The sequence below is a fragment of the Tripterygium wilfordii genome, chromosome 3 (assembly GCF_013401445.1).
Source record: "Tripterygium wilfordii isolate XIE 37 chromosome 3, ASM1340144v1, whole genome shotgun sequence".
NCBI classification, from domain to species: domain Eukaryota; kingdom Viridiplantae; phylum Streptophyta; class Magnoliopsida; order Celastrales; family Celastraceae; genus Tripterygium; species Tripterygium wilfordii.
In genome coordinates this window covers 1590191-1615839 of record NC_052234.1, presented here as the reverse complement: position 1 = coordinate 1615839, position 25649 = coordinate 1590191, and the positions used below count along the sequence as shown (strand labels likewise).

Here is a 25649-nt window from a genome sequence, read left to right as displayed (position 1 = left end):
GCATATGCCAGTAGTAAATACCTGAATTTCAACTACAAGAGCATAAAACATAGAAAAAGATCATCATGTTACCAACATGAGAGAGAGATGCAATGGACCATCCAGAGTTTAGCCTAATTCATTAAGACTAGAGTGCTACATCGCACAACCATCCAAATGAATCGTTTAAGGACCCAAACAGACCCTCAGCGAAACGGAACGTGCAAAAAAAAGAAAAGAATCCTACCAAGTAATCCTAGGGTCAATAAGAATTAAGAAATTAATCCATTGGTTGATCAACCTCAGCATAAGCGGGCTCAAGGTGAGCTTGCTCAGCCTCCTGCACCTCCTTCTCAGTCTTCCTTCCTTTCTTGGACTTGTAATACACACTCATGAACGTCCCTACAGCTCCATAGCTCCTCCTGCACTTCTCATAGAGATCTGCATCAAACATCCTCCAAAAGGCTTTCTCGCTAAGCTCAGAGACTGCATACTGTGGCTGGAAGCCATGATTTTCAATTAACCAGTTCTCCAGTTTACGGACTGCCTCTGCACCATCGTACACCTCACCCCTTAAGACAGGACCTGGAGCATAGTAGACCCCTACATCAGTATACATCTGAGCATAAGGTGTGTCCCCCTGTCTTCGATGATGCTCAAAATCTGGCTCAGGATAAATCATAGCTTTTACAGGGAGCTTGAACAACCGGTGAGGGCAGATCCAAATGGGATATACCTGCAGAATTAACAATTTACAGTTAGGATCTTGATCATTGAAAATAATTCTAATATAATTTAGAAGAGCAAAAACTGAAAAAATCAAAAAATAAAGTAGTGCTGCTTTAGTGGGTACATACATGGACAGAAAATAGTTGTACACCGAGCATATATCAAGCAAGCTCTCAGGCACAAATCAATGTCAGTATTGAAATTCTACCAACTATGGTTAAATTTCAATATCATTTCCATCCTTCCTTGTCTATGATGATAATTAATAATTAATAAACAGTCAGTAATCATAGGCCTTAGATTGCCAGGTCAAAGGACATCATATACGCGCACAATACTTCTACAACGGTAATAAGAGAAACCATGAGAGCCTTCCTATTTTTAATCCTTTGTAATTAAGTCAATTAACATAATGTTTGGTGGTAAAAGTACTGAAACTGTAAGATCGATGACTGTGAGTTCCTGTTTATAAAAGCGTGCAGGGGGCAAAAAGGTTACCTCCATCTCCCGATGGACCCACTCCAAGGCGTCCCCAACCTTGTAAAGAGGAACAAGCATGTCCTGAATGACATGCATCTCATGGTAATAGTTTCTAATGGCTTCACCTTGGGTTGCCTTCAGAAGAGAAACCTTTGGAGGCATCAGCCAACCCAGAAGAAACCTAAACCACCATTGATCACCAAATGGAAGAATTAGCTTCCCCTCCCAGTACAAGCTCCTTGTGTGCCTATGGTAATACTCCCTGGTCGGAATGTACTCTACAAACTCCCCTTTTTTAAGTGCTGTGGCTGCATGCTGATAGAACCAGGGTTTGAACCACCAGCCAACACAGTTGATCACATTCCCCTTCTTCTTGGCCTCTTCTTTTGAGGCATATCTCCCCGTCATCATCACACCTTCACTACAAGTGTAAATCATTCCTTCCACGAAGTCTGGAACCTTCTCAGGGTTATCCTGGTCTCCATCCCTAGGAGCAAATGAGTCCATATAGGCCTGAGCCATGTCTTTCAAACTACCCACAACGGGCGTGTATGTCACTTTCATGTATTCTTTAATGGGTATAAGCTTGATCTCAGCAGATACAAGCAGCCCAAGTGTTCCTTGAGACCATGGAATAGCATAGAAAAGATCAGAAAACTCGTTATCCTTTGTAGCTCTGACAACCCGGCCATCTGCCAGAACAATCTCATAAGCAACAACAGTATCCGAGAATAAACCATAGATGTGGGAGCTTCCCTCAATCCCATACCCATTTATAAGGCCGCCAACAGTGAGATCATCAAGCTCCGCAACAACTGCAAGGGCAAGATTCATTGGGACAGTGGCTCTGCTTATCTGCCCCATGTTGACTAGTGGCTCAACTCTTGCAATCATATTCTTTTCGTCAATATCAAGGATATTACGAAAACCAGATAAATCAACTTCGAAATGCCGAGCACGCTTATAGTCAACATTTCTCATTCCAACAGCAATCCAAGGTTTACGTGCGGTGCAGACAAGACCATCCTTTGATGGATTTCTCTCTTTAAGGCGTTTCACAACTTTTTTAACATTTTCATCGTGTTCTTTCTGTCGTCGCTTGTAAGACTTCATCTCAGACTTGACATCCCCAAGGTAAATGAGAAAGTAAATGGTGAAGGAGATGGGAAGTACAACAAAAATGACAAGAATCCATCGGAACTTGACGAAATAGTCAACCCACACCTTTTTTCTTTTTGGACGCAGAGGAGCCTCAAGATCCGACATTGTGACACTTTTTCTGCTGAAACAAAGGAGATTATATTTGTAGATTAGCATGAATTACTTGATCACGCATTCCGGTCAAGATAAAATTACAAATGATCAACAACATATTTTAAAGCAAGCACAAGGTCATGTCCATAACAGAGGAGAAATGAGTTTTGGAAGTCTTTAAATGAAATATGCGCTCTATGTACAAAGACTTTACAGAAAATAAGATTTAGATGTTTGACAAAAAGGAATCAACTAAACAAGCACTAATAACCAAAAGTTCCCAAGGACTTGGAATCAGTAGATGAATTAGTAAGAAGTGCTAAATAAAATTACTGTTTGAAAAATGTTGCAGAACAGGCAGAAGACTCCAGAAAGTGCCCTCACAATATATATGTATTAATTATCGTTGAGTGAAAAAATGAACCAGAAAATCTAATTAAACTTCAAATGCAATTCTAGAATTTAAAAAACATTGTCTGTGCATAATGAACAACGATATGAAGAGGTCCCTTCAATTACCCCAAGCCCAAGAAAATGACTAAAGTCAGAACTTTTAGGTAAATAAAAATGTAAAGCCATGGTGAGACAAGGAGGGCAAGTGTAAGGGCAGATATTCAACAGTATTTAGTTTAAATCATCAAAATCCCAACAGAACAAACCACCTAGCACGCTGTATAAATGAATTAAAATGTCAGACCATTAAAATCTTTCTCTAGTAATTTACCAATTCAAAAGAATTTTCAAATGCGACATATATTGTTTAAACAATATGAAGCTAAGTAAATGAATATCTCAATGGGTCGCGTCTGACAAAACAATATCAATTTTCCGTTCAGTGCCTAATCTCAAGTCTCCAGCAGGCCATGACAGAGACAGCGAAAATAAATCTATTCAGGAAAAAGGATGCTTCGAAAATATCTCATTGCTTGATAAAGTTAAGAAGTCAAAGCCCTCTAACCAATGCATGAAATGATTGAACAGAGGATAACAATGATGATATGGCCTGGCGGCCCTGGCCTGTAATATTTTAAAATCATATGCCATGGATTGAAGGGTTTCACAACCTAACAAATTTCAGGCACATCACATATATAAAAGTAATGTCAAGAACAAATTTAATTAGCTAACAAATACGATCTACTCAATAGACAATGACTGCAAGGCTTTTACAGCAGAAACTATGAATGTCTCATTGAAACAAAGTATCCATGTCCAGTCATACAGTAAAAATTAAAATAGGCAAATTGTGAACTAAAACCAACGAAAGGAAACTAGTTAAATAAACCACTAGAAACTAATCATCTGCAGAGGAATAAGCTTGAAAAATATTCGAAAATTTTCAGAAGAAAATCAAAAGTCAAAACAAATATTATCAACCAGATAACTTGCACATGCATGTCACACAAACATTACAGTGAACCAACGGCATCTTTAGGAGATTAAAAGAAGCCAAAAAAAATTGGCCAATATTTGCGACATGCAGACCAAACAGAACCCAAGAAACAGTAAATGAGATGCAGGGGGAACACAACCAGATCAAGATCTACTAATTTTCAAACTTGAAAGAACAAAAATCAACAGGTAGAAAATCTGCATAGCCATACCAAACTTTCAGCTCTAGAAGCACCATGGACCAAAGATTTCTCTTTCCACACTAAATTTCTGAACTTTTTTCTAAGCAACCACACATAACAAGAAAGAAAGAAATAAAACAGTCGAAAGACACCAAAAGTGAGTGATTGAATGCCACTACCATACTAAAACGGCAAGGATAATTATAGAGGTCACTTTCCCGTCAATTAATTCGTTTTCTCAGGAGCCAAACACATTAGCGGGGACTCAAAACCCCTAAAAATCTACAAAATCTGAGATAATTTGAGAAAAAAGGAGAGAGCTACCTGAGACAATCCAAGAAGAGAGTACACAAGATCGGAAAGCTTAAGAGAGTGACTGAGTCTAGAAGTAATATAGTAGTAGTAATATTGTCTGTGGCCTGTGGGAAATGGATTGGAAATGAATATTCTAATCTTTAACAGAAAAATCAAAAAACGACGAAAACATCGATGACAGATCTACGACCCCATAAGAAGCCCAGGCGAGGCGACCACCAATAAGATTCTCTGTCGCTCACGTTACTCTTCACGCAGTCCACTCCACCACGTGATACAAGACGGGACAGATATTTCGCTTCCATTTTAGATAATCTTCTCATCAACGTAATATTATTGAACCACAATTTAATTTATCGTCATCGTGTGTGTGTTTGGGAAGCGAGAAAATCGAACTAGAAAATTCAAAAACTTGAGAAAGAAAAAGAAAAGCAGAGAAAAGTAACAGTACCTGTTCAGAGAAAGTAGTGGAAAATGCAGAGAAAGACAAGCCTAAACAAGATATTAGGGGATATGGGCATATTTAAAATTTCCAAAAATATTTCCTTTTTCTTTAAATTTGATTAACAGGTTCTCATTCGTGTATTTCTACCAGGTGATCAAGGGTTTAAACCTTGTGGGTAATATTTGTGTGTATTTATGTGTACATTTATGTGAGTGTGTGGGTTGAATGTGTGTATGAATTGGAAGAATACATATGTGGTTGATGTGTATTTCTATTGTTAGAAAAAAAAACTAAAAATTTATTTTGTGATCCATAATCTAACAACAATCTGATCACATACCTCATTATAACATCACATTTAATGTTTTAATATTTATTATTATAAACATAAAATAATAAATTGTAATCCATAATCTAACAACAATCTGATCACATACCTCATTCTAACTTCACATCTAATGTTTTAATATTTATTATTATAAATATAAAATAATAAAATATTATTGAAAAGAGGGGAGGAGAGGAAAAAAGTAAAATAATAATTTTTTGAATTCGGGAAATGATGGTACATACTCCAATTTTGGGATATACAAGTCATGAATCCCATTTTAACTTTACAATACTCTCTTAAATGACTTTTTTAACAAGATAATTATAAGTTTTTAGCTCATATAAAACTCCGTAGTCTCTTCAACTACCTTAGCTAATCTCGATGAGTTGTTGGAAGTCATAATTTTAGAGATTATTGTTTTTGGGTTTGTAATTTCCTATGATGCTAACACGATGCTAGGTGTATCGTTTGTTCTCATGTAATGAATTGTTGTGGTTTATAACCTTTTCAAATTTCAAAAACTATATTGGCAAATCACAAAATATTAATGTAAAGAATACCAATCCATTCTTGCAACCATCCAGTTCACCGTTTTTCCAGTTCTACCAATAGTCCGGTCCGGTTTTAAAAACTATGCCTGAAATTGTAATGCACTATATGATGCCATATGCCATACATGTATGATAACTTTGAGATACCTAAAGCAACTATCTACATTAACACATGAAAATCCATTTGAGTAACCAATTTGCTCAATGTGTGTAATTACTTGGTGTTGGTGAGATATTTCGAGTATCAGAAGCAAGATGCGGATATATATATATATATCACACCTAATTGTCCACAAGAGTTTACATCCTAATGAAACAGAAGCACTAAATTGAAATTTGAACATTGATTAACATTGCATACACTATCTTATCTTGCTTAAACTAGGTTTGAAATTACAGATCCAGGAAAAGAAAATCATGAAAGTAACTCATATATATATATATATATAGTTGTTTATTGGATGATCAGATGTCCAATATTGGCTTGGCCACAAACAATATTTCAAAGCTTAGATTCTGAGTGCATGATATTATTCTTGATTTTGTTAGGTCTAGCAGGGAGTTGCAGATGCTCCCAATCATCGTTGCCGTGTTCGAATTTGAAGCAGCGATGGATCATATCTTCGCTGATCAACTCTAGTTTTGCAGGCTCCCACTGCATATATAAATCCCACCCCAGAAAAAGAGAGAGAATAAACTCATTAGATACATATTATTAGTAATTAATTTAGAAACTTGCTTATTTTAATTAAGCTAATATATATATAAGAATGAATATAAGACGTTAAATAATACAAATTAAGTAATATTACTAATGATGTTGTAAGAGAGCGTTTTCATAATATGAAAACCCGTAAAAAACAATTGTGATAACATAAAAATATAATATTTTAGTTGTGCCCGATTAGTGAGTTCGGATCATGGATCCGCCACTAGATATAAATATATTGTAGTAACCGATTTTCGTCCGAACAAAAAATATAAAAATGTAAAATAAAAAAATATAAAAACCAAAAAAAACAAAACAAAACAAAAACAAAAAAAACACACAAAAAGTATAAGGGGGTGTGAGAGACAAAAGAGAGTGGAGTGAAAGAATAAAAAAGGGTATAAGGTGGCGTGGGAGACAAAAGAGAATGGAGAGAAAAGAGAAGAAAAAAAAGAAGAAAAAAAAAAAAAAAAAAAAACAAAAGGGGAAGAAGAGGAGAAGAGAAAAATATAAAAAAAAAAAAGAATGAAGAAAGGGAGAAGGAGAGAGGAGCCGCACAACAAGAAAAGGGAGAAGAAAAGGACAAAAAAAAACAAAACAAAACAAATAAAGAAGCAAAAAGTATAAGGTGGCGTGAGAGACAAAAGAGAGTGGGGAGAAAAAGAGAAGGAAAAAAGGAAGAAAAAAAAAATAAAGAGTGAAGAAGAGGGAGGCGCCGCACAGGAACAAAAGGGGGGTCGCAGAAGAGAAAAAAGAAAAAAAGGAGAGGTTTGGGGCTGCGGCAGAGGAAGAGAAAAATAGAGAGAAAGAAGGTTTGCACAAGAAATCGGGCGGGATCGGAATCAGAGCATTGACAGATTCGTGAGATAAGAAAAGGAGAGGTAATGATCGACAATTTCTGTGTTATTTTTCGATATTGTTTCTAGTTTGATTTCCGGTTTTGTATCTTTGAATCTTATGGTTCATGTTCTGGGATTTCTTCCAGATTTTGGTTTATGGATGTGATGTTCTGGGTTTCGGTTGCTGGTTTTGTGATGTTCTTGGTTGAATTGTTTGTTATTCTAATATCAGGTGATGGGGTCCTTAGCATGAGCTTTGTTGGCTTGCTATTTGAGTCTTGATTTATATATACATAGTGTGTGTATATATGGGTGCAATATATTGTGTATATATATATATATATATCTGTATGTGCGTATATATATATATATGTGTGGTGTATATATATATATGTGGTGTGTGTGTGTATACATACAGGGTGTGTACATATATATTTCATGTATGTTTGTATATATGTGTTTGTGTATGCATGTCTATAATATATATATGGGATTAATTTGATTTGAGTTTTTATGATATTTGAGCACCATTTAACCCTCCATTCTTATGTTTGTGTTTGTTGGGCTTGGATCGGGCTTGGGACCGCTTGGACCGAGAGGCATACCTAGAGGATTTGGGCCGGATTGGAGCAATGGGTCTCAAGGGCAATATTGGGTTTTTGTACATTTGTATAAATTTCGTTTTTGTCACGTATCCTTGTAGAATGTAAATCTTTGTAATAGTATAGTGGAAAATAGTGGAAACGCATACATAAATGTTTAGGGTGCTAGAAGCATATAGACATTAGGAGATGATTTTGTGAATAATGATTGCATTAGAATGCATGCTTAGGATTTTGATTTTTCACATCATGTCATGATGCTTAGACATATGCTAGGGTTATTTGAATGTCATGAAAATAAATGCAACGCGTTAGTCATTGTATTAATCCAAGCCGTCTCACATTAATAAAACACATCAAGATTAAATTATGGAATCCTTATGTTTTGATTAAATACCAAAGAGCCTTCAAGATATTGGGGTTCCATTGGCATTCATTGGAAACATTTGGATTTCGTGGATCCGGAAAGCAAATGTGTTTTGAGGGATTAGGAGAATTTATTTACGGACTCAACGGTGGGTTTAAAGATATTTGACCCATTCAATGAGCCATAAATGGATTCTTTCTTTTCTCATGAAGAACATAATTGTGAGTAAGACTTAAATTAAATATTTCTTGATTGTGGGCCCTTTTGGTACATCAACCAAGTCCTCAAAAAATCTTCTTCCCAAATATCCAAATCCACTCCAAGTGGTATTCTATCCAATCTTTGGCCAAGCCGGGAATGGCCCCAATGATCCCGTGCAATCCCTTTTTTCAAATATCCAAACCCACTCCAAGTGGTGTTTTCTCCAATCTTTGGCCAAGCCGGGCATGGCCCCAATGATCCCGTGCACCTTGTTCTCCAAACCACTCTAAGTGGATTTTTCATTTACATTCCAGTAAGACCCATCAAAATGGGATTTTCAAAAACAATTTAGAGTCAAATAGGAAAAATTTAAAGGTAACCGTTTTCGGGAGTTGTGGGGTGCGTAACACCTTCCCCATGCTCAATAAACCCCCTTGCCCATTTTTCTCGTAGACCAGAACGGATGTCCAATTGCATCCTAAAAATCAATTGGTGGCGACTTCATTGTTTTTTCAAGCCGGTTGCTTCATATATGTATGTGTATATGTGATAGTATGAGAAAGAGAGAGGGAGAGAAGACTACTTTGGGTTTCTTGTCTTTCTCAATCAACATTGCTCTTGAACCCTGTAGATACATATACATATATAATATTAGACTACAAATATACATATAACAAAAAAATATATATTAATATTTTTTTTTTTTAAAAAAAGCGTACCTCATATAGATCATTGCTGATGGTTCCTTGCAAAACGTGACAAACAATGGTATACTCACGAATTATACACTGTCGAAGCTCTTGCATCCGACCTTCTCTTATCTATAATTAACAAATTAATAAAATGTTGGATCAATTAATTATAGTTCTATATATTCATCATCTTATAATTAATTAAGCCATGATAATTAATCTAATTTTCATTTTTAATTAGCTGCTTACCGATCGAAGAGTGAGTTTGAGGCTGGTTGGACTTGCAGACTTCATTGATTTTATAGCCGATATGATCCATTTTTCAGATTTGCTTTCCATTTCCTTATAATTTTCCATTAAAAAAAATTGTTAGTATTAATTATATGAATGCATTCATATTGCATGTTTAGCTATAATATATATATATATATATATATATATATATATATATATATATATATATATATATATATATTGTACTTACAAGAGAATGTAAAATCTCTTCTACTGTTTCTTTGGAGAAGCATTTGTTGATAATCTCCAACCTAGTTAAATCAATGAGCTTAATAATATTCATGAAATTAAATTTAAAACAAACAAATAAATAAAAATGAAGGAATATCATATATTATATATATACTCAATTTCTTTGATTAAATTACCTCCTGTAGGCACTATCTTGCTTTAAGCATGGTTTTTGTGCAAAGATTTCCATAAGCCGCTCGATAATCTTGGTAGCATCTGATAGTCTTCCCAGTCTTTGTATTTCATTCTCCAACAAAACCAAACCAGATCCTATATATATATAGATATAGCAACATCATAACCGAAAATACGGAGGAGTGTTAAAACTTGTAACCCACGTCGGTTAGGTATAAACCTCCAATATGTTTTATAATTAAAGACATAATCCCTCTCAAGGAAGAGGGTCCCTTTTAAGGACATAACTGTGCGGGCCTTAGGCCCGGGGTGAACAATGCATTTTCAAGTTGTTTGGATTGGATTTATACGATGGTCTTACGAGTATCTTATTTATAACGTTAAAGTCAATAAATTACCTTAGAATAAACGAAATGAGTTGCCAGGCCACATTCAAGCATTTCTGCTCCATCTAGTCGAGCTCCTGTAAGCCCTAGATACTCACCTTTAAAAGTTTTCAAAAAAAAAAATTAATTTAATTAGTACTTGTCACAAAATTATTATATACGGAATAAATAACTGTGTATTAATTTGAATCATTTACTTAATTAAAATGTTAAATAGATTAATTAACTTCACTTTCAAAGTAGTTGAAATAGACTATATAGCAGTAAGAAATAATTATTATTATTTTACCAAAATAGCCGGGGAGTCTAGAGAGAAAATGTGATGCACCAACATCTGGAAAAAGTCCTATTGCAGCTTCTGGCATTGCAAATACCTGCCCCAATTTATTAATTAGTATATATGTATGTATGTATATATATATGTATATATAGTCAATTAATTGCTCTTGAAAATTGTATTTATATGACTTACAGTATTTTCAGTGACAATCCTAAAGGTAGCATGCATTGACAACCCGGCACCTCCTCCCATTACAATTCCATCAATGAGTGCAATCTTCAATATTCATTAAAATAAAATAAAAATCATTATTAGAAGTGAGTTAAAGATATATATATTTATTTATTTATAACAAATTTTAAATTTCAATATTTCATATAGTACATAATAAATCTCACCAAGGGCTTCTTGTAAGTAGCTAGTAGATAGTCTAGGGTAAATTGCTTGCGGTAAAAACTTGCTCCAAAGCTCCAATGCCCTAAAAGAACACATTTAAGTAACATATATTATACAACAATTTTGCTTGATTTAACTATATGATCAATTCTTTCATTTCAATATAATATTGTCTTAATTACTTTGAAACTTTGCTAGTGATCGAATGCCAAGTCCTAAATATTAATTACATTATTTTGGGTATGATCCTTTTTTTTTAATTTGATAACGATATCATACAATCTTATCCTTAAGACATCTTATATAGGTCTAAACTTAGGCTATCATAATAACACGAAATTAAATTTCTCACCAGATAATGACCAGGGATGGCAATTTGTACTTGACCCGCGTAGATTTTCCCTAATCGGAGGCTTGTGCGGGGCATGGACGGAACAAATGATCTCAACCTGTATGCGGGGAGGGGAGGGGCGGGAACGGGTCTACCTCCCAACCCGACCCACACCCCGCCCCTCCCCTCTATACATATATATATATATATATATATATATATAATAATTATATATGTATATTGATACACACGATAATTTTTTATTTTTAGATCTCATTCTAATAGTAATTATTAATTTAATATAAATATTGAATTATTGTATTTCTTCAAACAAAAAAAAGATTAAGTAGCTTAGTTGGAATGAGCCTAGTAATATATGTTGTCCCGATATGTGGGGCAGGTCGTTGCCATGCCTGATAATGACAATGTGAGTTGGGCTAGAACTCAGCATACGACCACAAGTATATTGCTAGTTATTTCGGGCATGATCAATAAAACAAAATTAGAATATCGGCTATCGAGATTCATTCCAGAATTTTTTTTTTATAAAGATTTGTTACACAAATTAATTTTAAGAAGATTCACCTATCATCATAGAACCAACAACGGAAACAACATCTCCACCTGCACAGAATGCCTTTCCATTTCCCTGTGGAAAAGAAACGAACAATACACGAGTTTTTTTTTTTTACCATTAATTTTCAGATAATTGTTATATTTGATGGGAATTGGATTGGTATAATTAAATAAATCATACCATTCAGATTTTTTTTTTCTTACCTTCAAGATCACCAGATTGGTTGTGGAATCATCCTCGAATATTTTAAAGCATTTCAGCATTTGTGATACCTGCAAGACACAAATTCAACCTCGAAATATATTAAAAAAAAATGAATCTCAAATATATATATATATAGATAAATTCTCTTTTGAGGTCGTAAAATGAAATCCTAACTTTTAGGGTTCAAATTTTTTTTAAAAAATATATTTGCATCTTGATCGGTCTTATGAACCCAACGATATATTTTTTATTCGAAACAAAAACCAATTTAACATGAAAAATGTTTGATAATTTTGGATCGTTAGATATACCGCCTGTTTGGTAAGGACGTTGGACTGAGAGGTTCCGCTGTGCAGCCAGCTAGCGTTCAACGCCATATCAAACACCATAGCGGCCGCAGCGGAACCGTTGCCATATTGCAGCGGAAGCTGCATTTTTTGTTTTAATAAAAATATTAATGTGGGACCCGTTAAAAGTAAAAAAAAAAGTTGTCGGTACGTTATTTTATTAAAAAAGAAATTGCCATGGCCCACATTTATTGAAAGAAATTTTGTCAAATTTTAACATGGACCCTACAAATGATTTATTAATTAATATTTGTTATTAATATAAACATTATAATACAAAATTCAAAATTATATAACTAAAATAAGTAAAATAAAAATTATAAAATATATTTTTATTAACTTTTAAATAATCATTTTAATTTTGATTTAAAAATATTTATGGTTTATACTTAAAATTAATTTTAATAATAAATATATATTTATAATTTTTTACTTATTTAGTTTATATTATTATAATTTATATTAATAACAAAATATAAGATAATACTTTAATCAACAGTTTTTCCACTAACGTTAGTTTTTAATTCATCAAACAGCTCACAGCATGTTAAATAGCTTTAAGCTCAACTTTTTTTCCACATATTTTCCGCTAGTATTAAAAATCAATCCAACCGCTCTACCAAACGGACTCATAAAAAAAAATAAAAAAAAACATTTCATACGCTATGGAAATTTGAAAAATAAAGAAAAATAAGGAATCAAAAGTACATGGATGGCCTGTCCAGACACTGAAATAAGGGCTACCATTTTGTACGTCAATAAATAAATACACGCATATATATATACACATATATATGTAGTACATAAAATTAATATGTAATACCATTTCAAAAGTTAGGCTGTTGAGCTTGGTGGGTCTATTTAGAATCACCTTCTTCACATATGAGTCTCCTCCTGTTAGTATCTGCTAATTTAAGGCGGATCAAAATTATTAATAATTCAATTATGCATATATATATATATATATTTTGTCAATCAAAATTTTTTTCACAAATATAAGGGAAACAATATGTGGATGTTGAAAGAAGAATAAAACATAGAAAATTAAAAAAGAAAAAAGAAAAAATAGTAAATAACTAAAATTTACTTGGTGATCTTCTCTGGTGGATACAAGTAGTGAAGCCATGGACAATAATTAAAGGAGTAAAACTAGAACCCTTTCAACTAAGGATTAGCAGCAACTGCGTCAAGGCTTTGTGTGGAGTGTGGTTGCCTTGGTATGGTCCTATATATAGTGAAAATTTTGGAACTATACCTCTTCTACTTTAATGATTAATCTATACGCACATGCAAATTATGAAAGTCAGTACTACTGGTCCCTTTTTTCCTGTTTTTTTTTCCTCTTTTTTTTTTCTAATGGCCTACTAATTGTGTTGTTGATGCCTAGGAAGAATACGTCCATCGAACTCTATAATATATTTAGAGGTTGCAAATTCAACTCTCACGTCCATCAGTTTCGACGTTATTTCCCACACGAGTTTCGACTCAATCGTTTCTGTCATCAACATGGAGCGGATCGAATTTAGAACTGGTCAACCTTGTGCATTCTCAATATAGTTGGACGAGCCTTTTACTGCCCATTTTTTTTTTGTGTAGCATAACCCAATCCACAAGTGCGATTGAGTGTCAAGACTAAAAAACCCACATCAGATTGGCATAACCCAACTTGAGTGGTTTATACGTAAAGATTCACTCCGTCTTGTACAACCAATGCATTTTTTGGGCTTAAATACCATAGGCGACAGTTCAGAACAACGAAATCATACAGACTCAACACCAAAGCAAACAATATTAGTATATAATTTCGAGGGTAAAATTCCTAAGAGAAGTCTTGTGCAATGGAATTCCAATAATGTATGACAACGACCAGGAAAACTATATAATCATTTATTTATTGGAACAACAACCGAGTTCTTGTCGTCGTATATAAAGTAAGCTAGCATGGAAAAATTGGATACAAATTAAGCACATTTTTAATGTTACATAAATCAGTAACTAAAATATTTATGTTATATATCTATCTATTACTTATATATAAGATCTATTATACTTTATTATATATTATATGATTGGTAGAATTCTCGTGTTCTCTTGGCGAGTTGAGTTCCGATTTGAGTACTCACGCGTTTGTCATTGGCTTGATGTTCTTGTGTATATATATATATACACACATGCATATGAGAGTATTAGATTTAAAGTATAAGTAACAAGTGAAGATATGCTATGTAAAAAAATCATTTATGATGCTATGAATATGTTCAACGTAGAGATAGCGATGAGGCGGTAATGAGAATCGAGAAAATTTATATAGGAGAGAGTAGGAAATGAAGAAGAAAATTTAAAGAGACATGACTTGAATTAGTAAGAAATAATATAGATTTAATAGGAGATGAATGTATGATTTTTCTTTTGAAAAGAAGTCATACACCTCATTGTATTAGGTTACCCAATAAATTGAGTAACTGAGACCCATAGGCACTCGGGACCATCATAAAGGTGGAATACAACCTAAGGACTAAAAAAAAAAGAACAAAGTAAGAAAACAAAAAATATTAAATCGGACATCGCCAGACATTATTGGACGATACCAGATTACACCAGACACCTCCGAACCACTGTCCAACGAGCTGACTCTACCAATCTAAGCCAGGTAACAAAAACCAAATAGTAAAAAAATACATATTACAATTTGGATCTACAACCGGATCTTGGCAGCCCTGAAAACAATATTGTTCACGTATGATCTTAGATAGAAATGAATGCAGAAAACAAATACACATAGTTGATTATCGTTGATTTTTATCATAAATTCATGTACTCAATCCCAAACTTTTAAGATAAAGGGTCGGATAATATTAAATTATATTGTTTGATGTACTGTACGTAACAGATTAATGTGTTCTATAAGTCAAAAAGAATAGCACACATTTTTTGAACAGATTGTTGATGATTATATTTAAACCTTAAACATCATCATGAATAAGTAACTGGCTTAAACTGCACAAGTTTATGGGAGAAAATAATTTTTTTTAAAGGATTGGAATGGATCAAACAATATTAATCAACTAATGTCAATTGTTTTAACAACCTAATTACTGTCTCTTATGATGAATATAAATATATTTAAGGCTTAATTAGCCAGATTCCTTGATGAGGTTTCAACAACGGGATTAATTAGTTAATTAAGAAAAATATAATAATAGCAGAAGCACCCACCTAGGAATTGACTTAAAAGAAAGGAGGATTTAATTAATTACTTCAACAACCTAATTAATTAGTTAATGAAGCAAATTAATGTATAGAATAAGAATATAGGAATTGACTTGAAAGATAGGTCTCTATTTGTAGTTTAAACTTTAAATGAGAGAAATGTACACTTTCAAATTTTAAACCATTTAATCTTATTGAGATTTGAGTAATTTCTATTAGAAATTCACACCTCCATATATGTCAACAATATTGTTCACTTTGGGTTGTTCAATTTCCGATGATGTATCAGGCCCGCACGACTTTGTTCCTCCTAAACCTAGCTACTATAGGCCGAAGCCACAAACTCACTGGGTCAAACTCCAATTCACTAGACTTGGGAAAAGGTCTTGTTGAGAGTAAAGGGGTGGACTTGGTTTAATAAACCACATAGTTGGGTTACTCTCAACCGATGTGGGATTCTTATTCGTAACAATTTCAAGGGTAAAAATCAACAGTACTTGAGTAAAAATATGATGTTATGGATTGCTGTTTTTTTTTTTTTAAATACCATTGAGAAATATGTTTTTCATTGAAATCGAACTTTGGACACACATATATATAACCCAGTTGATTGTCAACCGAGCCACCTCTCATTGGATTACTACTTGTTAATCCTACTATGGCTGAAATGATATTAATCAAGACGATAAATCGTTATTTATATCTAATTGTTAAGATAATTTATAATTTTTTATTCTATTAAACTCGTATACTGACCCAAACACTATTGTGTTTCGACATTAGAAAATACAAATTTATTCAACGACAATGCATCGAACGACGACGTTTGATACGTCCTTGTGCCCAACAACGCAAACCGCGTGGAGTAATTTTGTCATTTAACAAACGTGGAACAAGGTGAGCCAAAAGTAAGGAAGTAAATGTAAATTAAATAAATCAATAAAAACATGGAGACACAGTGTTGCAGTGGAGGGAGAAAATGAGAGAGAAGGAAAGAGAAGAAAATGAGAGAAAGAGAGAGTGGATGTTTATATAGGGATAAATTGTTGACGTGGAATCCTATGTGGAATGCCACCTAGGATTGGGGCAAAAAAAAAATTTGGGACAATTTGGCACTACCGTAAAAAAAAAAGTGGAGACACAATGGTATACTTGAGTTTTCGGGGGTCTTGGGCATATTCTGATAGAAGGGCTTTCTTAAAAAAAAAAATATCGTATATCTCTGAATATGATTTTTCTACCAGTTTTAGATACAAATCATCTCTAATGCTATTTTCATCTCTTAGAGCAACTCCAATGAGCTTGGTATAAAGCACTCCAAAGCTATCTTTCTTGATAAGTGTAGTGCTAGTGGTCTATAATTGTGTTTGTGCTTCAAGTACTCCATATTGTCTTGGTGTTGATGCATCACCAGATCCTCAAGTGTCCATCAATGGTAGGAAATTACGAACACTTGAAAGACAATTTTTTTGCTCATATATTTAACTTAAAAAATGGCTTTAACATAAAAACTGGAGTGGAGAGAGAGAAAAATGAAGGAGAATTTGCAACATGTCTTGTGTTTATTGGTAAAGTACGTAACATTTCAAACTTGTATATATAGTGCTTCAAAAATAGTTTTCCAAGTACCCATTGGAGTTGCTCATTCACAGTGGTGCTTGTTTCAAGCACTTGAAATGAGTATTTCTTAAGCAAAAATGTCTTGTGTTTACATGCATACAATGAGCAAAAATAGACACTTAAAAACATCTCCATAATTTACCCATACTCCATATTTGGAGTACCATTTAACTGATGAATAGTTGAAATTATGGACCCATGCAACCAATGATGAAAAGAGAGAATATATTGTGTGATTTCAAGTAGTCTCAAGGGTTATCATTGCGCAACCAAATAAAATGGTGCACTAGAGAAAACAGTAGTTGCACAAAAAAAGATGGAACATTATTTGTACCCGTTTTTTACTAAGTACACTCTATTAACCTTTTAAAAACACATTAGAGTGGAGTGTACTTATTAAAAAAATAGGGTACAAATAATGTTCGTCCCAAAAAAAAAGAGAAGTTTGTAGTGGTGACTCAAGAGTCGTGTTAGTGTGGTTGCTTTCAATGGACAATTATTTAATCCATTTAACTTCTCTTATGACATGGAGGTTCGAAAATATAATTTTTAGTTGAAATAACTTGGTAGAAATTGGACAATTTTTTTTTCAAAATGGGGTTTAAATGAGTTTTGAACTAATATAATATTAATATTTTTTAAAAAAAAAATATGGGATTCTAGGAATTTGAGAGTCCTGGACGACTACACATCTCGCCCCACCTAGAGACGCCCATGTGGAGACAGACACATCTCGCCCCACCTAGAGACGCCCATGTGGAGACAGACAGAAATGCGCATGTCTACAATTACTAACTCTACCAGTGATCGACAGAGCAATAGAAAAATAGAGAGAAGAGAAGAAGACCACACGATTTACGTGGTTCAACAATATGTCTATGTCTAAGTAGTCTATGACTGTTTTCAATATAGGAATTCCGACAATACATTCAGTTAGGATTTTAACTCTTATATATCAATTATCTAGGTACCCAAAAATATAATTATAAACCTGTGCAAAAATAACCTGTTGCGGTACTTTATTGCGACATCATTTGGGCTCAATTTCTTCAAGCTTGATGATAACGGTGGCAGTCTAGCGTTTATTCTACCCTTAAAGATGTGGCTCTACAACAAGAAGATGTTGCTGAAGCTGCTGCTATTTATTCTGGGAGTGATGATTCCAAGTACGTGAGTGGGCATATCTGGCATTGGATGGAGGCTTCAAAGGCAAATAATCATCACGTCGTCTGTCCTTGAAACACAAACATTTTGAATAGAAACTGCAATATATTCTCCCAAGCATCTCATCAAGCATCTGATATGCACCAGGAAAAATGAAGCAATTGCAACACAAACCCCCTATCCATTCCCCGAAGGGATTATGGTTCAACTAAAATTAGGTTCGTCAACAAAATAAAAGACCACCATTGATCATCCATAAGAACTGCATCAGATTGGAGTGCTGAAACTCAGACTTAGGCACAGCAGACACAAACGAACATATAGACCCGTTTGTAGAGATCTTGGAGTATCAGGAATTTCATTGAATCTATCTGTCAAGCCAAACCTTCCCCCCATGCAAACAACAAAAATTATTCTATACCTATAGCTGTACAATATTACAATCAATGCCTACACAAAGCAACTTCAGTAAATGCATGGAGGAGGGTACCAGTGAAAAGGGTTCATGATCATTATTATCATACAAGTGGAACAAAGAGACAAGGGGATTACACCAGTAAAGGACTTGATTGAAGAAGCCAAAAATTTTCTGCCGCCAATAGAACGTTTCTCTGCTAGTAGCTGTTTGAATGAAAACAAAAATGATGGAAAATCATCTCCAATATGTGTGAAGCGAATTGCTGCCAAACCTGTCATAAAACAACATTTCATTAAGCAATCTGATTCAGGTCTGAGTACCGAACTTTGACAATTGTGTGCTTCAACAAAGTATTAGTAAAAGAACATTCAAGTTAACTTGTGGCACTTTGTTATAATACATTTAAAAAACTAGCACACTACTCAAAACTATTGAGAATGGCAGCGAGCAGACTATTGTAGAGCACAGCAAGCTCATAGATTACTCGAGTTCAATGGTAACACATCAGTAGAGAGCTTCCATTTTCAGGAGAAATGAATTTGCAAAACATATTTTGACAGATCTGTCAGATTGTTAATCATACCAATCCAATAAGTTACAGAAGTCAAAGTGATAAAAAAAGGTCATGCCACGAAGACTGCATATTCCCGTTGTCTTCCTAGGTGATAACCCTGTCCCCAAGATTAGAAAGCCAAATGCTACAAAAAGGATAATGAAGACGTCTTAAGCTATAATCTGTCACCCCAAGAACTAGCTAAGCTCAAGTACAAGCAAGATAGCTAAAAAAAAATTAGTCTTTCAAAAGCATCATAGCTGTCACAACATGTCCAATAAACATATTCCAACACTACAAACACAATTGTCTGAGACAGATTGAATTCCACTTGAATTACTGTATTTTACAACATCCACTTAATGCCCCTCGAGAAAAACCCCTAACCTACCACAAATTTTATTTTATTTTTTTCTGTTTAAGGAAAGAATAAGCCAACCAACCCTGTTGAAAATGGTGGACGTCTCGAAAAGTTAATGAGGCCAGCAAATTTTAAAAAAAAAATACACTACTGGCCAATAAATTAAGAAGGCAGTCACATGGGTTCTATCGCACAACCACAGACTGCTCAGAAAAGGCAAATAAACGAAAATGCAAGCATGGTCATATTCACTAAAGGTTAAATAAAAAGCAGAAAGGATGCAGAATTACTTGGCTAAAAGATGGATCGAAAACTAGCTCTTTGAAAGTGCTATGGCGTCATGTCACGGATTGAAGAAGCTTGAACCACCAATGTTAAAAGCTATTAACACTGATATACTAGTAATTACAGCAAGCCAAAATAAGGCTGATCCTGCAACTGACCAGTTTTTGAAGTGGTATCAAAACCACAGTAAAGTAACCAGGTGGAAGTTTATGGATCATGATCAAGACATAAAACAAGAACAAGAGTTGTGGTGATGGTACCTCTAGAAGACTCGTAACTATTGCTAGAATCAGAGGGCATACTGGATTTAAGGCCACGTGATATAGGTATTGTGGACCCCATACGTGAGACATCATCTGAAATTTTGGAACTTCCCGCTTCAGATGCCACTATCCCTTGAAATTCCTCACTCACGATCAAAGCTGCTAGAACATCCATAAATGATTCTTTATCCGATCCATCTGAATATTCAATCCCATCCCTCACATAGCTAGCATTTGATTCATCATAATCAGACATATCATCATCTGAAGCATCCACATCAATGGATCCCACGTCACTCCTGCCATCTTCCTCATCCTCAACATAGGCCTTATAAGTCAGTCGAAGTAATATTTCCCCAGAAGACCCCTTTCTGAACAGTCCCCAACCTCCTCGCAAGACCACAATCCTGTCCGTTGGTACAGTGTCTTGAAGTGATTCCAAATCAACCTGGAAACAGTATTTCAACAAACTAAAATAAATGAGAAGATGCAGACTCATAAAATGGAAGAATACCCAAAAATTGTCAAAACCAAAACCCAAAATTGTATTAGTTGCCAAATCTACTTAATCAGAAGCCCCAATCTGCATTAGGACAATGTGTGCGGGAATTTATTTATTTTTTTGTACAGAAGGAATATTATCTAAGGTAAACAACTCCCGTGCACAAATCTCCCACAGTGGACGGGGTTGGGGACACACAGGATTTACGCAGACCTCACCCCGACATAGTATGAATGTTAGGGTCAGCTACCTGAATCCCTATGAGAAATTAGTCGGAACCTTCTCCAATGAATTTATCATTGGATTCAAGTTCATAAAGTTTGGCAATGTTCCACAATACCTATCAGCCTAGCACAACTCTTTCCCCTTTATCTAGGCTTGGGACTGGTTAGGTCGCCAGGAGTTCAATTTGGCACTCAAAAGTGACAAGTTCAAGTTCGAATCATGAAAATGTCATCAATAAACTCCTCTTAAATATCCCCCAAAGTTGCCTCAAAACTACCCTTGAGCTAAATGGTAACACTCCATGTCTCAGAAGCTTGTTCTTGTGGCTTTATTAAGAGTGTCATATTGAGGGTCCATCACTGGAGGGTGGTTGTCTTTGTGTACTCTATAGGCATCTAATTAGTTGGCTGAAGAACTCAATGGTTGGATGTAACACCAATGTCTCTTTTCGCAGCCTTCGCCATTAAAAGAGAGCACTTCAATGTAAATGCAGCAAATGTTTACCTTTATTAACAAGAATAAAATATTAATTACCTCTCCGGTGCCAATGGTGAAATCTGTAAATCCTAGGGAGTCTTTAACCTGGATGTGTAATTTCTGTTTTTTAGGATTTGCAACAAGCATATGAAAATCCTGCCACCAATAGAAAATACTATTTGATTAGTTGACGAAATTCTACAGCTTCAAAGGGAACATACATATATAAAAGAAAAACAATGATTGACAGATTCCTCCTGAATTCATAAACCACAATGAAGAAAGAAATAAGAAGCTTCACCTGATTCCAAATTGGCTCACCAGGAGGGCCAATGACAGTGGTTTGGCTGTTCTTTTTACTGCATATGATTTGATCCCCTAGACTCAAAGTCACATACGGATCTGTTTTACCTGGCATAAAATGGGGGTTTCAATGAGAGGCATACGAAAGAAAAAAATAAATGAAAACAGAAAGATCCCATCAAAAATTATCACCTGTCATAAATACAAGTGTTCTGCTTTGACATAGACTTTAATAAACAAAACATGATCTAAATTCCTGAAATAGATTTTTAACTTATCCTTATGGGAAAGCCAAATTCCACAAATGAGAATGGAAAATATCATTTACCAAAGACAAAATAAAAAAGTTTCCGAGCATCAACTAGAGTCAGTGATAGTTCTCCAACAAAATCTTCGTTTCCTTCCTGCGTTTCTCCAGATTTGAAATCATTTCCTACAGGACCAACTGCTTTTCCTTTCTGGAAATCTAGAAAAATTTTATTCGGACGTACAAATAGTCGAGGCAAATCTTCAGTGAGAAGTTTTCTCAAAAACCTACAGAAACATATGGAAAATTTACCAAAAGATAGAAAGTTTCAGGGAAAGCCTACATGTGCAGCATTATATCCACGAGATGAGTTAAGCAAGAATGACAAATAACTAGCAAAGGAAAGGAAAGGTCAATATAGGCACAGAGCACATAATTATTTCAAATTTAAATTTTCTGAAACGGGTGGTACATGGGAACTGGAAAATGCAAGAATTCTTAATTCTGTTGACACCCCAAAGAGCATAGCATAGATTATGATTTCCAGAATGAATACAAACAAAAAAAGAGCATAGCATGATAAAACAGAGACCTTAATTGTGGTTTACAACCAACATTACCAAAAACATGCTTCAGCGTCAGACATGTGTGCGACTTACAACCAACATTACCTAGACCATGTACAGCAGTTCCGAACATTAAATTAAAATGTGAAGTGGTACTAATACCTCTAACACTGGAAATTTTATAAGTTCTTTAAGATGTTAATTAAAATTGAGCCAAAGGAGAGTTGAAATTCTCACAAGCTTGTTTTCATTTAGTTTTGAAAAGACAACTATTTTTATCAAAGGCATATGTGAGTTGGCTTCCAAAGAACATCCTGCCCCGGTCAAACAAATCAATTAACTAGACTAGCATTGAATATCATCAATAATCAAAATCAATAAGCAAGAAAAGGGGAACTCTGCTATTGCATAAACACAAAACAAATTAGAAGCAAGAACTTGTCAACAGTCAGAAGTTACTTACATTGAGAGAACTGGGATAGCTGGTATCGCCAAAGGCAAGCATGCAACATGTAACATGAAACAAAAATGTATCAGTATTCCCAGAGGATGATTTGGTCAAAAGCATAGAAATTCCATACCACATGTGTCTGGTGAGTATTTCACCCATGTACAGTAAGATACATCACCGCGATAACTTCAGAGAAATAACTTTTTTGATTGTAAACTTATGAGAAAGAGAGACTTGCCATACCCATTAAGTTAAACAAGCGAAATGGTGATAATTCAAATTTGATCTTTGGAAGTGAAACAAAAGCCCATGAAACAGCTCCAACCCAAGGCTCTGTTGGTATCAGTCGCAATTTGACCCAAAGTTCCCCATCAATGTCAAAATCTCGAACGCCAACTGGAACAACAATAGGGATAATCCCAAATTTTAGCGAAAGCATTAACAGCATGCGAGCACCACCAGTATAACGGAGGCCAATTTGGTACCTAGGTAACAAATGAGCAGATATAAATCAATCAATGCAAAAAAAAAAAAAAAAGAAGATTATAAGGCCCTAAACCGATGCAAATGCAAGAAGTTACATGGAAATTTTTGAGTGTATCATGCTGGAAAACCTAGGTTTTTCAATTTATAAAAGTATAGTCTAAGGGCGACTTGCATAGAATCATTCGTCCACAACGAGTCCAATGGCTAATTTAATAACCTGAATCTATTGATTGGCTTGCAAAAGGATAGAACTAGATAATGTAGCAAGCAACACCAAAAGCATAATTGTCGGAAGTTTATTCCCATAACATGAAACCATAAAATCCAAAAGGCTTTTCATTCCAGTTAGAACAAACAGGTCCTCTTAATGAGAGGTTTAACTGGACTCCCAAAAGGGATCAATTAATTTCTCATCAAAAATTAGTGTCATAATAACAAACATTCAGAAAAAGCATTATGGTTCATGAGCAACTGATCCCAAATTCTCTCAAAGGTAATTTACACTACAAATATACATAAATCAAAAAAAGAGAAAGTAATTTGTTAATAATTTATTAACATGATAACATGTATCCCTCCTACTTTTGCAAAATCAAAACCCAAGGAAAAATCTGGAAACAAATCAAAGAGCATGCACGACTAAGCTTCATTACAAAGCGCTAGTATCTTATTAGTGTAATGGTTCATAAAAAATGCAAATTCATCCAAAAGAGATAAACTTACTGCAAATCATTGAAACCTCTGGAAGTCCTGCGCTCGACATTCCTGACAGACAAAGGCTCATCCCCCAAAGAAAATTGCTTAATCTCAACCCTCTCCACATAATCAGGTTTTTTAAGATCATCAATAACTGGTTGGAGCAAACCAACGAGCCAATTCTCGATCCCACCCCTGTAAACCTTCCACAACTTCCCAAGCACCATGTTTACCCATTCCACCGATTCCTTCCTCTGCAAATCCTTTTCTAGAAATGCTGAAAAGCTCGTAGGAACTTGTGGCCACACCACAAGAGGGCCATCCTTCCCCATTCTGTTCTTCTTCCTAGAAGTCCATAATTTATCAAAAGCAACGCCCACAAAGAAGAAAAACACAAACAACCCAGCGAAGCCTCGGTTAATTGGCGGTGAAGGGATTGGGTGTATCACTCCCAATTGGGTCCTCAACTTATCAACAATAGGATCTTCTTCAAAACCAGTGAAGTTCGATGCCATTCCAACCGAGGACGACGATTCTTGAGACAAATCCTCGCCCTCCAACTCATTAGATAGTTGCTTGGCACCAAAACTCCTTGCAACCCGTCTACTAGAATCCGCTAAGTCTACGCTGAAACTGCGGTTCTTACCATTGTTGTTGGGTATCACACAAGCACGAAAGCTGAATTTCCTAGGATAGCTCGTACGCAAAAAACTGGCAATAATTCTTCTCCGCCTCTTCTTGGAGAAGGGAACCGATGGTCTGATTGAAGGAATAGCCTTACATGGACACAGTTGATGAGAGTAAATCTGCGAGAATTCCAATCTCGCAGAGGAATACTGCATACTAATCTTTTAGAGAATAATTCAGAGCCCCAATAGCAGAATGGGCAGCATAAACATGAGTAAAGAACATGAATTCAAAAGCCAATACAGTCCAATCACCTACTAAGAACCCTAAACCCCCTGTTAGAGAAAACAGAGACAAATAGTAGTGGTTTTCAATGAAATCTCAACCTGGAAAGCTTGGGAGTCTGGTGAAGAATACTGCAATTGAGAGAAGCTGAAAAGTCCATAAAAGTTTGAAGTTTGAAGAGAGTGGAGGAGATTGCGGAGTGGGAGAAGGCGCGTGTTGTTCTTGTGGGGTTGGTGCTGGATAGTTTGGGCCAACGAGCACTAGTTTTGTGATTTCAGCGACATTGGAGGCCTCAAAACGAGAAAGACGTGGATAATAGCTTTTTTTTCTTCTTCTTCACCGAATGTGATGCACGTGGGTGGCAGACTACGCGCTCCCTGCCCTAACAAAATTAAAACGAAAATCACATGTAGTAAATCAGTTTGATAATTCATGAAAGCCCAACATATTTATTTTATTGCTTTAATCAATAGAATAATTTTATTTTAATTCTTTTATCTCATAATTCATCGTCCAAAATTGATTGTTTTAATATAGATTCTATTGTTTTTTAAAATACAGTCTAAAATTAATTGTTTTAGTTCTGAATTCATTTGTTTTTGAAATTCCATTGAAAAAAATAATGAAATTAATATTTACCTGATAAAATTCATCGACAATT

The 25649-nt window shown here is 34.8% G+C and overlaps 3 protein-coding genes across 7 annotated transcripts; all 3 read right to left on the bottom strand.

Annotated features, from left to right (window-relative positions):
- Positions 1-11: 11 nt before the first annotated feature.
- LOC119995076 (delta(24)-sterol reductase) lies at positions 12-4816 on the bottom strand. Of its 5 annotated transcripts, none has more exons than XM_038841446.1 (3): positions 4783-4816; positions 1207-2467; positions 12-715 (listed from the first exon to the last, which is right to left on the bottom strand). In XM_038841446.1, the coding sequence occupies exons 2-3, from the start codon at positions 2452-2454 to the stop codon at positions 260-262; spliced, it is 1704 nt and encodes a 567-aa protein (XP_038697374.1). In that variant the 5' UTR covers positions 2455-2467; positions 4783-4816; the 3' UTR covers positions 12-259. The 5 variants fall into 5 exon arrangements, with proteins under 5 accessions (XP_038697374.1, XP_038697376.1, XP_038697372.1 ...); XM_038841448.1 differs by having other exon boundaries at positions 1207-2470; positions 4783-4804; XM_038841444.1 differs by lacking the exon at positions 4783-4816 and adding an exon at positions 4341-4719 and having other exon boundaries at positions 1207-2470.
- A 1307-nt stretch (positions 4817-6123) lies between these two features.
- Positions 6124-13437, bottom strand: LOC119995191 (3-hydroxyisobutyryl-CoA hydrolase 1-like). The gene is given in 14 exon segments (XM_038841612.1): positions 6124-6313; positions 8960-9001; positions 9096-9197; positions 9318-9410; positions 9553-9613; positions 9731-9798; positions 10079-10212; positions 10404-10488; positions 10587-10670; positions 10793-10872; positions 11707-11770; positions 11902-11970; positions 13073-13156; positions 13337-13437. Coding segments are annotated over 14 exon segments (1158 nt in total). The 5' UTR covers positions 13376-13437; the 3' UTR covers positions 6124-6160.
- Positions 13438-18281: 4844 nt separating this feature from the next.
- Positions 18282-25282, bottom strand: LOC119995266 (extended synaptotagmin-3-like). Its single transcript, XM_038841724.1, has 9 exons — positions 24104-25282; positions 23138-23379; positions 22907-22925; positions 21959-22164; positions 21629-21738; positions 21385-21483; positions 20121-20571; positions 19866-20013; positions 18282-18932 (listed from the first exon to the last, which is right to left on the bottom strand). Exons 1-8 carry the CDS (start codon positions 24916-24918, stop codon positions 19919-19921), a joined length of 2037 nt encoding a protein of 678 aa, XP_038697652.1. The 5' UTR covers positions 24919-25282; the 3' UTR covers positions 18282-18932; positions 19866-19918.
- Positions 25283-25649: the final 367 nt, after the last annotated feature.